Genomic DNA, 13,741 nt, shown 5'->3' with positions numbered 1-13,741 from the left:
TACTAAGAGTAGATAGCTCAGTCATGTGTTCAACAGCACTTTCTTTTTCAGTACCACAGAAGGGTGTTTTCTCAACAATAGCTATATGAGATAGATCAAGAGAAAAATCATAATCTTTATCCCTAATGTTTATAGGAGATGTGGCAAATTTAGGATCAGGAGACAGTTTATATCTAACAGCATGTTCTGCAAGCAACTTTTTAATTTTTCTTGCATCAGTAGTAGCTTTGCATTTTTCAATAAAATCATCATTAAGCTCCACATAATCTTCCTCAGGATCATCACTAAAATGATCAAGTTCAGGTGAACTAACAGGTGTAGTAGTATTAGGAGTTTCAGTATTTTCAATTTGTCTAGACCTAGCAATTGTAGCATCTAGAAAAGATCCCAATGAACCACTATCATCAAGCACAGCAGAAACATTATCAATATTATGAGAGTGTTCAGATTCAGCAGATGTACCCGCATGCGAAGCATGTGGCGGTGAAACAAGTTTATCAATCACAGATGGTGAATCAAGAGCAGCAGAGGTATTCAGAATTGTACCTTTTTTTGTAGTGGATGGTAATATGGCGATCTTAGTATCGCGAGGTTTACCCATGATGGAGAATTTGCAGCGAACAATATTAATCCAAGTGAACTTCCAAATAAAGCTATGCTCCCCGGCAACGGCGCCAGAAAATAGTCTTGATGACCCACAAGTATAGGGGATCGCAACAGTCTTCGAGGGAAGTAAAACCCAATTTATTGATTCGACACAAGGGGAGACAAAGAACACTTGGAAGCCTTAACAACGGAGTTGTCAATTCAGTTGCACCTGGAAACAGACTTGCTCGCAAGGGTTTATCAGTAGTAACAGGTTTATAGCAGTAGCAGTAGTGAAATAACAGTAGCAGAGTAACAGAGACAGCAGTAGTGATTTTAGTAAACAGCAGGATTAAAATACTGTAGGCACGGGGACGGATAACGGGCGTTGCATGGATGAGAGAAACTCATGTAACAATCATAGCAGGGCATTTGCAGATAATAATAAAACGGTGTCCAAGTACAAAGCAATCAATAGGCATGTGTTCCATATATAGTCGTGCGTGCTCGCAATGAGAAACTTGCACAACATCTTTTGTCCTACCAGCCGGTGGCAGCCGGGCATCAAGGGAAACTACTGGATATTAAGGTACTCCTTTTAATAGAGTACCGGAGCAAAGCATTAACACTCCGTGAACACATGTGATCCTCACATCGCTACCATTCCCTCCGGTTGTCCCGATTTCTGTCACTTCGGGGCCATCGGTTCCGGACAGCGACATGTGTATACAACTTATAGGTAAGACCATAAACAATGAATATCTTGATGAAGCAATAACATGTTCAGATCTGAGATCATGGCACTCGGGCCCTAGTGACAAGCATTAAGCATAACAAGTTGCAACAATATCATCAAAGTACCAACTACGGACACTAGGCACTATGCCCTAACAATCTTATGCTATTACATGACCAATCTCATCCAATCCCTACCATCCCCTTCGGCCTACAGCGGGGGAATTACTCACACATGGATGGGGGAAACATGGCTGGTTGATGTAGAGGTGTTGGCGGTGATGGCGGCGATGATCTCCTCCAATTCCCCGTCCCGGCGGAGTGCCAGAACGGAGACTTCTGGCTCCCGCGACGTAGTTTCGCGATGTGGCGGCGTTCTGGAGTGTTTCTGGCGACTTCGACTTCTCCCCGTGCGTTTTTAGGTCGAGGCCGATAAATAGTCCGAAGGAGGGCGTCGGAGGCCGGCCGAGGGGGCCACACCACAGGGCCGCGCGGCCCCCCCTGGGCCGCGCCGCCCTATGGTGTGGGGCCCTCGGGCCTCCACTTCAATTGCCCTTCTGGCTCCGTTAGTTTCCTGGGAAAATAGGGCCTTCTGCATAAATTCCGAGGTTTTTCCCGAAAGTTGGATTTCTGCACAAAAACGAGACACCAGAGCAGTTCTGCTGAAAACAGCGTTAGTCCGTGTTAGTTGCATCCAAAACACACAAATTAGAGGCAAAACAATAGCAAAAGTGTTCGGGAAAGTAGATACGTTTTGGACGTATCAATGCTCTTAGCCTGATTAATTCGGGAAGGCAAGATCGGGTGGGAAATTGTCACCCGGTGTTCGTCCTGCTTGCAGGCTAAAGTTGACAACTAGGAAAATCAGCTCGTTCTTTTGGTCCGTTGAGCGAAGCCATGCAAAAAAAAAAAAAAAAAAAACTCCTCACATGCAACATGTCATGCATTTTCAATGATAACATGAGATGCAAAGAAAAAATATCTAGGTTTATGGGGCAACTAGTATTTCCAAGTCAACACAAATAATAGACAAATTGATGACATAAACACAGCTTGCACTAATCTCAGTCCATTCTTACCTTTGGCTTTGTATCGGCGACGGATTCTTGTAAAGATTGGTATGTTTTTTCAGCAAATAAAGAATGTGGTCAACCTATTTTTGGCACAAATTACCACATGATAATTTCAAAATCAATACGCTGGCAAATGACATTTAGTATATCCATAATCTCGTCATGACGAAGCACATAGTGAAAACAGGTTGTAAATCCGATTCGAGGTTTGAGGATTAGCATGGTTTCCTTATTTAGGGTGGTTAAGATATTCTGAATTGTTGATTTTACAACGAAATCTTGATGATGTCATTGTTCTTGTTATGTATGGACATATGTATGCAGTGGCGGAGCCAAGATATTAACCTTGTGTAGTCAGTTTAAAGTTGTGTAGTTAAATACATGTATTTATATGTTTTTTTAAAAAAATTCTACATTATTTATGCCTATGTAAGTGGAAAACTGTGTAGTCATATGACTACACAGCCATAGTGTGGCTCCGCCACTGTATGTATGTGGCTCCAATTCTTCAATATGCCTACGATTTGCACAATATTAGCATCAACATATAATCTTGTTCCTCGCTAATATGACCAGATCGAAAACAGGGTGACAACACTTCTGGACATCAAGAATGCTGACATTTACGTAGCAGAGGCAGAAATATTGTGTGCAATGCGCGCGCGCAATGCACGAGAAGACCGCAGCAGGACGCCTATGATATCCGCGCTGGTGGCGGCCAAGTATATTTTGATGTTATGTGTCGCGATCGTCGTTGGGTTGTCGACATATGTGTGCTTCGGGATCTCGGTGGCGCGGCTAGTACAACGGGATTACGGCGACGCAGGTGGGGACGCTGCCAACAAAGCCAAACTGGAGGCGGCGCTGGACATCTTCTACGCTCTTGTTCTGATCCAGACAGCTTTCAGAATTTACTGGGCAGTACTCGGCAGCCAAGATCTGTGTACGCCGGTGAGCGATGAATGTGGATTCGCAGGCTGGGGTCCCAAACTAGTTAGGAGATATGAAGCAGACACCCAAATCAGCTGTAATAAGGAAGAACCTCTGCCACGGGGCTGGAACTTGATCACATACGCTGTTGTGCTGCTGGAGTCTGCGTCTCTGGATGACCGTCTTTCAGGAGCCAGGGTGCTAGACACTTTCGTGGAACAGGGCATACTTGTACGCAAAGAGCTACTATCTTCCAGCCCCTACGAAGATCTTCTCACAACGCAGTTCCCGGGCACGCTACGATGCGTATGTTCCTTACTTGAAGCAAGTATAGAGCAAACTCTGGACTTAAAATCCAGCAGTGTGGCATCACAAGCTTCGGATCTAGGAGGTGTCCACTTATCATTGGCAATTCCCGAGCAAACTGACCATCAGCAACAGCAATTGGAGCGGAAAGTTCCGTGGTACGGTCGAGTGATAGATATACTGTTCGATAAAGAACCAGACTTTAGACATGGACACACCTTTGTGTCGAAAGGAACCAAAGAGCTGATCTCTCAAGGGTTGCTGATTCTGGAGAGGCTCACGCAGGACCAAGACAATTGTACGGCGATATGCAACCACCCAAGGCTGCTCTCTAAGATCACGTCATCGATAACAACCCACCAGGATTTCGGCAACAATGCATATGACCGGACATGGGTTGAAATGCTAAGCCGGTCTCTCACAGTGATGAGAAGACTAATTACCAGTCCTGGAGATGAAGCCGCGAAGCTGTGCCACGGGATCTCGTGTAACCCAGTCGCTGTCAGAAATTTGATTGATATTCTCGAGAGTGACAACAAAGGTGCCAAAGAACTGCGTGAACAATCCTTGGAGATTCTCACGGAGCTAGCATTGGAAGACTCGTTTAGACAACAACCATTTGATGAGTTTGGTACAGCTACAAGCATCATGGAGGAGTTCACTTCATACAGATTCTGCTACACATCTTGTTTGAGGATGAGGACGGCAGTGGTGCAGTAGACAGACTGAAACGCAAGAGGCTCACGAGAAAAGCAGGGGAAGCACTGGCTAGATTGCTTGGCATTCTTGGTGCCATTAGCACCACAGATGTCTTAATCAATTCAGCAGAAAATGGGCATGGCAATGCTAATGATCTACCTCGCAGGGAAGACACGTGCGCGTCCAACATGTTGATAAAGGTATATCTCTCCCGAAGGATGCTTCCGCTTAATCTTATTCATGTTTCCGCATATGGCATTGTGTGTACGTCTCTTGTCTGTATTATAGAACTCATTTTCTTGTGTACTCCCTCCGTTCCATAAAATGGTCCTGCAGGTACTCCATAAACTGTTATCTACAAAACCTGAAACACCAGCAGCTGCAATGACACCGTGTGTTGCAACTAATGGTTCTTCTGCAGAAACTGTGGCCCAATGCCAGCCACCAACACAAGATGCTGACAGCATACGGCTATCCACCCAGGAGACGGAAGAACAATCCGGGGAAAGAAAGCTGACTGCAGCCATGCTATCCGTTATAGTGGTGATATGCACCAAATATGATGTCAGTAAAGATGATTTTGCTCGTGACGCCCCTGATGATGCAGCCTTGGCGATGAAGCTTAAGGAGATTATAGAAATAAACCAAGACATCGAGCCTGACTGCTTAAGAATTGTGAAACTTTCCTGCCATGTGGTAATAAGAATTGCTAAGCTCAAGCCCAGTTGTGTCATGGAATTCAACCGGCATAGTTTCGAGAAAGTATTGTCCGAGGCTGCCAAGACATTGTCTGATCTTGATAACTGCATGCTTTTTGCTGGCGATGACCGTGAGGTAACTAAGCCGGTCAAATCTCTCCCTGCTCTCGTGAAACAAGCACAGAGAGCTATTCTCCAAAGCACATGAAATGGGGATTGTATTTAGGAGTAGTTCAGAGAATTTTTCTCTTTAAAAAACGTTTCAGGCTTCGTCATTTTTTATGCAGATGTGGAATTGATATTCTTCAGATTATTGCAAGAGTACTTGCCCATGAGATGAAAATCTGGGAGGATTTTGCCCTCTCAGTGTTCTCCTCGAAATAGGCTTTCGTCCCGCAATATTAAAATGAAAACCTCACATTGTTCTACTCAATGTTTTTCTTTACACTATCGTATAATCAAGTTTCAGAGATACATGCGGAGAAGTGGTCACGCCAGCGCAGGGCGGCCTCCTTTTGAGTTTGGTCCTTAAAACGATACAGCCAAAGCAAGAGATCAGTGACTACATTGGACAGAGTTGTAGCAGCTGAGTGTATGTCACTTCTGAAGACAAATGCAGAGTTCTATTCAATGTTACCGTGTATTGTTTCTTCACTATCAATACATATTCTGGTACTTGCCCAAAAAAGATCATGGTCAGAGAGAAGTTGGGAAATAGGAGGAGACCCACCCACTAGCATCGATGGCCTGGCTTCTGCCATTCTGTTGCAAGCAAAACGGTTTTGCTGAATAGAGCGAAATGATATGGGCAGCTTCAGGGCCTGGTTCTCTGGAAATCAGTACATTTGGTCCATTTGATGATAACTCTAACTCCAGTGTTTTGAATTAAATGATGCCAGGAAAAGGGCATATGATTGCGGAAATACGAGAGTGAAACAGAAAAGAAAAGTGCATCGTCACTTAATATCCTGAAACAAATAGGCAATTTTATATGGGCATTCTACCTAACTTATCAAAAAATTAAAACATTAAGAATTTTTTTAACCCTCCAGATTTTTTTACACGGGTCGGAAAAAATGTCTTTTTGTTCTGGAAATTTATGTTTGAGCATGGGATATGGACTAGTACATGTGTTAAAAGTTTCAGGGTCTTTTTGTACATTTGAAATGCCATTTCTGATTAGGCGGGACCATGTTGCTTGCGGGAGGCGTTTTTAATTGCCGACAGGCACAACAATATACAATATATAGCAATATTAGCATATCATAACCCATAAGGTCTAAAAATGATAACTACAAAGACATATGTGCCATGAATCTATGCAGGCGCTTCTTCCCTGACCAGGATGTTTCAGGCTTAGCACCGACACAACTTGGAACATACTGAACCAAGTGAACAAAAGAAGTGTAAGGTGGTAACCTTGACTCCTATGAAATTAGCTCAAAGTCTCCTTTCGGTGGAACAATATGGCCTGCTTCTTCCCCAAATATCACTTTAGGCACATTCTTTCCTGAAACATTGCCCGGACCGCTAGCAGAGGGTATAAGGCACGATGGAGCACTGGGAGACAAAAGGTAGTGATCGTTGCTGAGGTGCACTGGACGGCCTCGATCGAGAAGCTCATTTGGATGGACACCTGATCTGGACATGTTCAGCTTGACTGTCATTCTGACCCTGTTCAATTTGCAAAGCCAGAAATGGGCACTTGGATTCTTTCTCATTGCATGTGCAATCAAGTTTGCTGAAACGAGTGATCCTCCCAACAAAATTGCAAACTCTTCCACTATCGTAGCTAATCGCGGATGGTCTATAGGATCTGCGCTTCCAAATGCGAGGGTCTTGAACAGGTACCTGTACTCCTCAAACGGTAGGCGGTTCACAGAAATTGGCTTGACGGTTCCAAATTTACTCAATTCTTCATCTCGGCCGAATACTATCACCTTGCTTCCTCTGCCCATGCTCATAACAGATGAGTAGAATTCAGTCCAGTCATCACCATCTACATCAGAAACAAACTCGACAACTACCAATGTCCTCCCTGGCAGCCGTTCATGGTCTGTTATTCTGGAAAGACCATCTCCTTTCAGATGCAAGATACTAGCGAAGTGAGTACGCACCCGCTCATCGTCGCAGGCATGTGCAACAATAGTTTTCTTCCCAAATCCACGTCCACCGGTGATCGGTAGGACTGCCAGAGGACCAGGAACGTCATGTCGCAGCAAGAAGCCAATGATCTTCTGCTTCTCGACGTGCCGGCCAAACATGAAGTTTTCGATGCGGAGATAGGCGTCATAGGGTCTACGGCACATGCGCTCGCATCCTCCCAAAAGCACCACAAACTCCACTATGTTAGCGACGACAGCTTCTAGATTTTGAATTGCACTTTGCAAATCCGAGTTGAAGGCCTTGTTTGTTGAAGAACTAGTACCGGTTGCAGTGCGAGAACGTTTGAGAGGAACATAAACAGATAAGGCAAATGAGTCGCTCACCAGTTCCTTAGAGTCCTTATGCTGCCTGTACCTGATGTTGTCCAACACATGGTACCCTTGGTACATGGCTGCCGATATCATCTTCAACTGAACGAGCATAAAAGAGTTGGTGATGTACCGTCCGTCTGCCTCCTCGATGACCGTGTGGACTCGCAGCAGCAGCTGCTGCAGCCTCTCCAGCTTCTCCTCCGAGCATAGATGATCACAACATTTGTTCATGAGAAAAGAGATGAATCGACCAGCGAGATCACCTGTCACGGCAGATATCGCAAGATCCATCTCAAAATCTTAAGAGGTAGTTGTTGAGAGGAGGGGAGAGGGGAGGAGAGTTTTTTCTTGTGTATGAGGAAATGGTCTTGGTTTTCCAAAGTTAGGCGCATGGACACAAATCTTCATCCAATATATAGTTTTAATTCAGTCTCTGCCGGTTTCTTCGTACATAATTCAAAGCAAAAGTCTCTGGTCCTGTCCTGGTAAACAGTAGCATGATGCTACTACATGTATTTATAATTATTTTGGATTAAAATCACTGTTTGGCGTTTGCCAAGAAGATCCTAGTCTGACAGTAATCGTTATGCGACTACGGTCTATTGTACGGGTCAAGCGCCGTCCGAGTGGGAAGCGAGGATACGTTTATCTTTTGGAGTTATTATATATGATATCATATAAAGGCACTAATAGTCAAACGTTCTAGCCACTGAAAGACTACTTGCAAAGCAAAAGGAGCAGACAAGTGTTGGGTTTGCATCCTGGCCATTGAGGTCTGAATCAGAATCATGATCAATACTTTTCTTCGGCAATTGTGGCCAGAGAGAAGTCGCAGAAGAGGAGACCCACCCACTAGCATCGAGCGCCTGGTTTGAACAATTCAGTTCCAAGCAAAATGATCTGGACAGCTCCAGGGCATGATTTTTCTCGAAAATTGATAAAGTTGGTGCCTATGTGAACCGATAGACTGGCTTCTTCTGAACTTTCTTGGCAGGCGAGACTGGGACAGATGTTATACAGCTAGAGATCGTAACAAGTACATTCGACCAAACCTACAAACAATTAAAACATTAACATCATTTCAGACTGCGAAACTGCTCAAATCTAATCATCAAAAGAACACCTAGAGTTCCTAAAAAAAAAACACCTAGAGTTTTCCTCCAATCAAAAATGGAGAGCTCAGAACCTGCTAAACATGATTCCCAAACTAAGTATCTGTCCAGTTACAACTGCTTGATCAAATATCCTTACACCGGTCAGACAAACTGACCAGCTCAACCCCACTCATAATTACATCAGAGAATCAACATTACAGTACATACACTACAATTGGCACCCCGTGCATATTACCGTACATACACTACAACTGGCACCCCGTGCACTGCACTATTGTACAACAAGGACCTGAAGCCTTGACCGTGCCTCAGCAACAGAACTCAAGTGTTCCTCATTAGGGTTCTCCCTAGCAGCAGCGAGAGCTTCGGCATATGTAACCCTTTCCTGCTCTATCTTGTCCACCTCAATCTTGTCAATTTCACTCTGGCAGAGCGACGTGTGATGGTTAGTCCCAAGAGTCCGAGGGTAAATATTCAAGCACAACATCTAAGAAATTTTGTTTTGTCAAAGTTTTTGTAGGAGCTTCCACATTAATCGCATAACGGGGCATTTGGGACAGAAGTCACACAATTCACATATCTACCAACAGTGTTAACCTGATTATGTATTTATGTTGTATCCTAATTTTTTCTATTCTAAAACCTAAATCTTACATATATATCACATGAAGCCAGAAATGAAAGGTTGGAGTACTGTAGATCTTGCACAGCTACAGGGCACATGAGGAACTATTTTGAGTACTACATCTACCGCAATTAGATATTTCGCAGAAAAATAGGAGTACAGAGAATAAGTATCATTGTTTATCAGCCTTGTAGACTTATACTTGTAAGAATTCAAGAAGATTTGTGTCAAAAGGTAAAGGCTCAGCAATCAAGGATTACTCACCACTGACTGAAGTGCTTCTAATTCATATGATGGCATGCTACCATCGTAACCATCACCTGAAACATTCTCCGATATTTTCTCGAATAATGACATCAATGAACTTATCTCAAACTCCATATTGGAGATATCCCCTTGAAGATCTTCAACCTTCTTATTTGAGGTCTTGACCTCCCATTCTAACTTCTCTAAATATGCTTGTTTGTCCGCAAGCGTAATCTATAGAAGAAATAACAGAACAAAATGTCAAAGAAATATTATAGTATGGTTTGTTGATTTGACTTCAAAACATACACTGAATACACGGAACACAGAGAACAGAACGACCACTTAATTAATTTTACCAAGGTTGAGCAATGCTATTATCATCTGGTGAGGAAAAAGTATATGAATAATTCAATTACATGCTAAAAGCAAGAGTTCTGCAAATGCATGGTGCAATCCTATGCTCGCTAGCAGTAATTTGCAGAAAAATGAGGATAAAATCTTTGGGACAGCATAGCATAGTAGTAAGTAGAAACTAGCGCTACAAAGATTTAAAAAACTCGCTAGTAAAACTCAGTGCCAGACCAATGCTTAATATGCTTATGCACTCCAAATTACAACACAAAAGTTGTTGCTAATGGTCTTCCTGATATTCGTGCTTAGTCTCTCCAATTTATGTGGTAATTACGATAAAAGCAATTTTTGCATGGCTTTATTTGAACCATCATGTTTTGCATACCAATGGAGTGACAGCCAGAAATCTAACATTTAGCACCTAGTGTGGCATACAAAAAAAAATTGCAAGACCAATAGATAAGCACTCAGGCAGGCAGGCAGCAACTCACTTTCACGTTGTGCAACTGAGAATTGGTATACTTGATTAAAGCTTCTTTCTCAGTAACTTGGCGCCTGAGCTCATCGATGGTCGAATACACCGCATTCATCTCGCTCACGGTATTCTCAGCAGATCTCAGTGCCTCCTCTTTCTCGAGCAGCTGCTTCTGCAGCTCGTCGATCTGCTCACGTAGGGCACCAATATCACTGATGTCTTTGGGTTTGGTTTCTGCTCCCGGCAGAGCCATCGGCATAACCGAGCCGTTCTCTCCGTTTGAAGCGGGCTTGTCCTCCTTTCCTGCATCTCCTCCAAGATCTCTCTGCTTTTTCGCCGACACGCTCTGCGACGTCTTTGCGCTTCTCAAATCAGCAACCTGCAGGAAACCATCCATCCTAGGTTCGTCATTATGAACAGTTGGCTGTTCTCAGGGAAACAAAATGGATTTATCTATGCTATTCCATCTCAACAATGCTACAGAAAACAACAAAACCCGAAAAACTTTCAAGATCTAGCACCTCTGAAATCCATACTATGGGAATGCGTAGTCTATCTACAAAACCACGACATTTGAACCATTGTCAACAGTTCAGAAAAAATAAGGAGATTAAAAGGCCCTTCAGAAGACAATCATCCATCTTAGGTTCAATATTATGGAAACGGGTGACAGTTTTTTCTTTGACAGTTAACTCATAGAAGTTTCCTGTTCTGAGCAAACAATGTTGATATGTATGCCATTCCATCTCAACAAAGCATGATAATCCTGCAAGATCTAGTAGCATTGAAATCCATACTGTGACAACAAAACTGTCTATTCTGAACTTCCTTGCATAACCTCTCCATGGAACAACGGGCATTTGAACAACTCTCAGATCAGAGTTCACAAGAAAAGTAAGTACATTAAAAGGCTCAAACACTGGCACCCTGCAGGAAAAAATCATCCATCTTAGGTTCAATAAGTATTATGGAAACTGGTGACAGTTTTTTCTTTGACAGTTAACTCATAGAAGTTTCTTGTTCTGAGCAAACAATGTTGCAAGATGAAGTGGCTGTAAAAATCTGAACCTTCTTGCATATAACCTCTCCATGGAACAACGGCATTTGAACAACTCTCAGATCACAGTTCAGAAGAAAAATAAGTACATTAAAAGGCTCAAACACTGCACCCAGCAGGAAACAATCATCCATCTTAGGTTAATAACTACAGAAACCGGTGACAGTTTTTTCTTTGACAGTTATTAATTCATAAAAGTTTCTTGTTACAAGCAAACAATGTTGATGTGTATGGCATTCCACCTCAACAAGGCCACGAAAAAGCCTCAGGTTAACTTGCAAGATCTGGGGCTTCTTAGATTGACAGACCGACAACGAAACATGCCTAATCTGAACTTTCTTGCATCTTCAATCAGCCGTACTACAGACGTCTGAACCACTAGAGGTGACAATTCAGAAAAGTGTAGAGTCAAGCTCAAGCACCAGAAAGGCAGAAACTGCTAGTACCACAGTTAAAGGGACAAATCCATGAATCCAAGACGCAAGGAGCCAAAGCAAAGAAAGGAGCTTGTCACCTTCTTGGCCGGCGCCGGCGTATACACGAGCGAGGCGCGCCGCGAGTAGGACGGGTTCGTCCTCCGGTCCTGCATCCGAATAAACGAATCTCACCAAATCGATAAAAGAACCTCACGAGCCCCGCCCGCGAGCAAGCAAGAGCCTCGCGAGCCACCCCGGGCTCCGGCGAGATCTGCGCCGGCGGGCGCAGGGAGGAAGGAAAGCACTCACCATGAGGGACTCGACGAGGGGCACCATCTCGACGAGGTCCTTGAAGAGGACCCGATCCACGTTGCCGCGGCCCTCGCCGCCGGCTTCGCCGGGGCCGGCCTCCGCCGGCGGCCTGAGGGATCTGTCGAGCATTTTTCTCTCTTTTCAAACCGAATCCCTGGAAATGGTTGCGGAATTTGGGAATGGGAAAAGAAACGGCTGGGAATAGAATAGGGGTGTAGGGTGGTTTAAGCCCGGGTTCCGTCGTCGGTCGGTGTCTTCGCTTCCGACCGAGCCGCATTTTACGAGCCTGGCTGGAAAACGGCTGCTTTTGGCAAAGGGACAGGGACCAAAGCAAAGATGGGAGGATGCCACTCTCTTTGGCTAATGATCATTGTTGGGTGGTTTATGCACGTGTGAACTTCATGAGATTACTCCAATGATGGTTTATGGATCTACAAACCAAATGTGGTCATTGTTTTCTTTATTTTAACAGGGGATAGGTTGGAAGAACTTTGAAAGAACATCTCTCGGATTATAGTTTTGTATGTTTGATGACAATATATGCGATACATTAATGTGCAGAAATTATTGTGGTTGAATTTGTGTTGAGAAACAAGAGAAAAGGAAGCAGGAAAATTATCACAGGCTAGATAATCCGAGGCTAGATATTTGCAAAATATCCGGCCCCTGGAAAACGGCTAAGGACTTTTAAGGGACGGCCCGGATAATTCGGGGGCGGATAATCCGGCCTTACTTAGGCTGGCTGGATTATCCACCCCCAAAATTCCTGCAACGGTTCGATTTTGAGAGGGGTATAAATACCCCCTTCTTCCTCCACCTCAAGCTGCTCATTCTTGCTCAAGTTCATCCTCCATTAGAGCCACACCAAGAAATACAAGATTCACTAGATCACCTCCTCCAACCATCCAAAACTCTTGATCTTTGGAGAATCGAAGGAGAAGACCCCGATCTACATCTTCACCGAAGCGATTTACATTCCCCTCATTTGATTGAGGGCCCCTTTGCTAGTGTTCCATTTGAAAACCCTACTTGTTTATGGTTGATTTGTTCTTGTTATTGTTGTTGTGTTGTTACATATATTTGGAGCCTCCAATTCGGTTGTGGATGTGTGCCCTAAGAACTTTGTAAAGGCCCGATTTCCGCCTCGAGGAAATCCCTTAGTGGAAGTGGGCTAGGCCTTTGTGGCGTTTCTCACAGGAGATCTAAGTGAGGCCTTTGTGGCGTTGGTCTGGCCTTCGTGGCGACCACACCCATCCAAACGTAGACGTACTTCCCCTCAAAAGGAAGGAACTACGAGAATCATCTCTGTGTCTCCGCGTGCTCCACTCTTGGTTACCTCTACCCTTATTAGCTCTATTCTATCTTGCCTAGATATATCTTGTTTAGTTGTGTATCTTGTCGTATAGGTAAATTCACATAGTTGCATATCTAGAGAATTTACCTTTGTGTCAAGCCTAAATTGAAAAAGAACTAAAAATTGGGTAGCACCTAATCACCCCCCCTAGGTGCGGCATACGATCCTTTCAAACCTAGAAGGTTCATTCGTTGCAGTGGGAAACAATTACAAAGAGAACCCTGAAAGAAGAAAGAAAATGCAAAATGGTCCTCACAAATTCTAAAAAGGACCTCCGAAGAAAA

At 43.9% G+C, this 13,741-nt stretch overlaps 3 protein-coding genes across 3 annotated transcripts; 1 reads left to right on the top strand and 2 right to left on the bottom strand.

Annotated features, from left to right (window-relative positions):
- The first annotated feature begins 4,255 nt into the window (after nt 1-4,255).
- LOC127317232 (uncharacterized) lies at nt 4,256-5,444 on the top strand. Its single transcript, XM_051347756.2, has 2 exons — nt 4,256-4,528; nt 4,665-5,444. Exons 1-2 carry the CDS (start codon nt 4,517-4,519, stop codon nt 5,232-5,234), a joined length of 582 nt encoding a protein of 193 aa, XP_051203716.1. The 5' UTR covers nt 4,256-4,516; the 3' UTR covers nt 5,235-5,444.
- Nucleotides 5,445-6,271: 827 nt separating this feature from the next.
- On the bottom strand, nt 6,272-7,979 carry LOC127317233 (disease resistance protein RGA2-like). The gene has a single exon (XM_051347757.1). The coding sequence runs from the start codon at nt 7,792-7,794 to the stop codon at nt 6,454-6,456; it is 1,341 nt and encodes a 446-aa protein (XP_051203717.1). The 5' UTR covers nt 7,795-7,979; the 3' UTR covers nt 6,272-6,453.
- Nucleotides 7,980-8,685: 706 nt separating this feature from the next.
- Nucleotides 8,686-12,305, bottom strand: LOC127317234 (protein MICROTUBULE BINDING PROTEIN 2C). Its single transcript, XM_051347758.2, has 5 exons — nt 12,101-12,305; nt 11,890-11,958; nt 10,335-10,697; nt 9,508-9,723; nt 8,686-9,042 (listed from the first exon to the last, which is right to left on the bottom strand). Exons 1-5 carry the CDS (start codon nt 12,230-12,232, stop codon nt 8,890-8,892), a joined length of 933 nt encoding a protein of 310 aa, XP_051203718.1. The 5' UTR covers nt 12,233-12,305; the 3' UTR covers nt 8,686-8,889.
- Nucleotides 12,306-13,741: the final 1,436 nt, after the last annotated feature.

Source organism: Lolium perenne, chromosome 7, assembly GCF_019359855.2.
Source record: "Lolium perenne isolate Kyuss_39 chromosome 7, Kyuss_2.0, whole genome shotgun sequence".
Lineage (NCBI taxonomy): Eukaryota > Viridiplantae > Streptophyta > Magnoliopsida > Poales > Poaceae > Lolium > Lolium perenne.
This window is presented reverse-complemented; position numbering and strand designations above follow the sequence as displayed.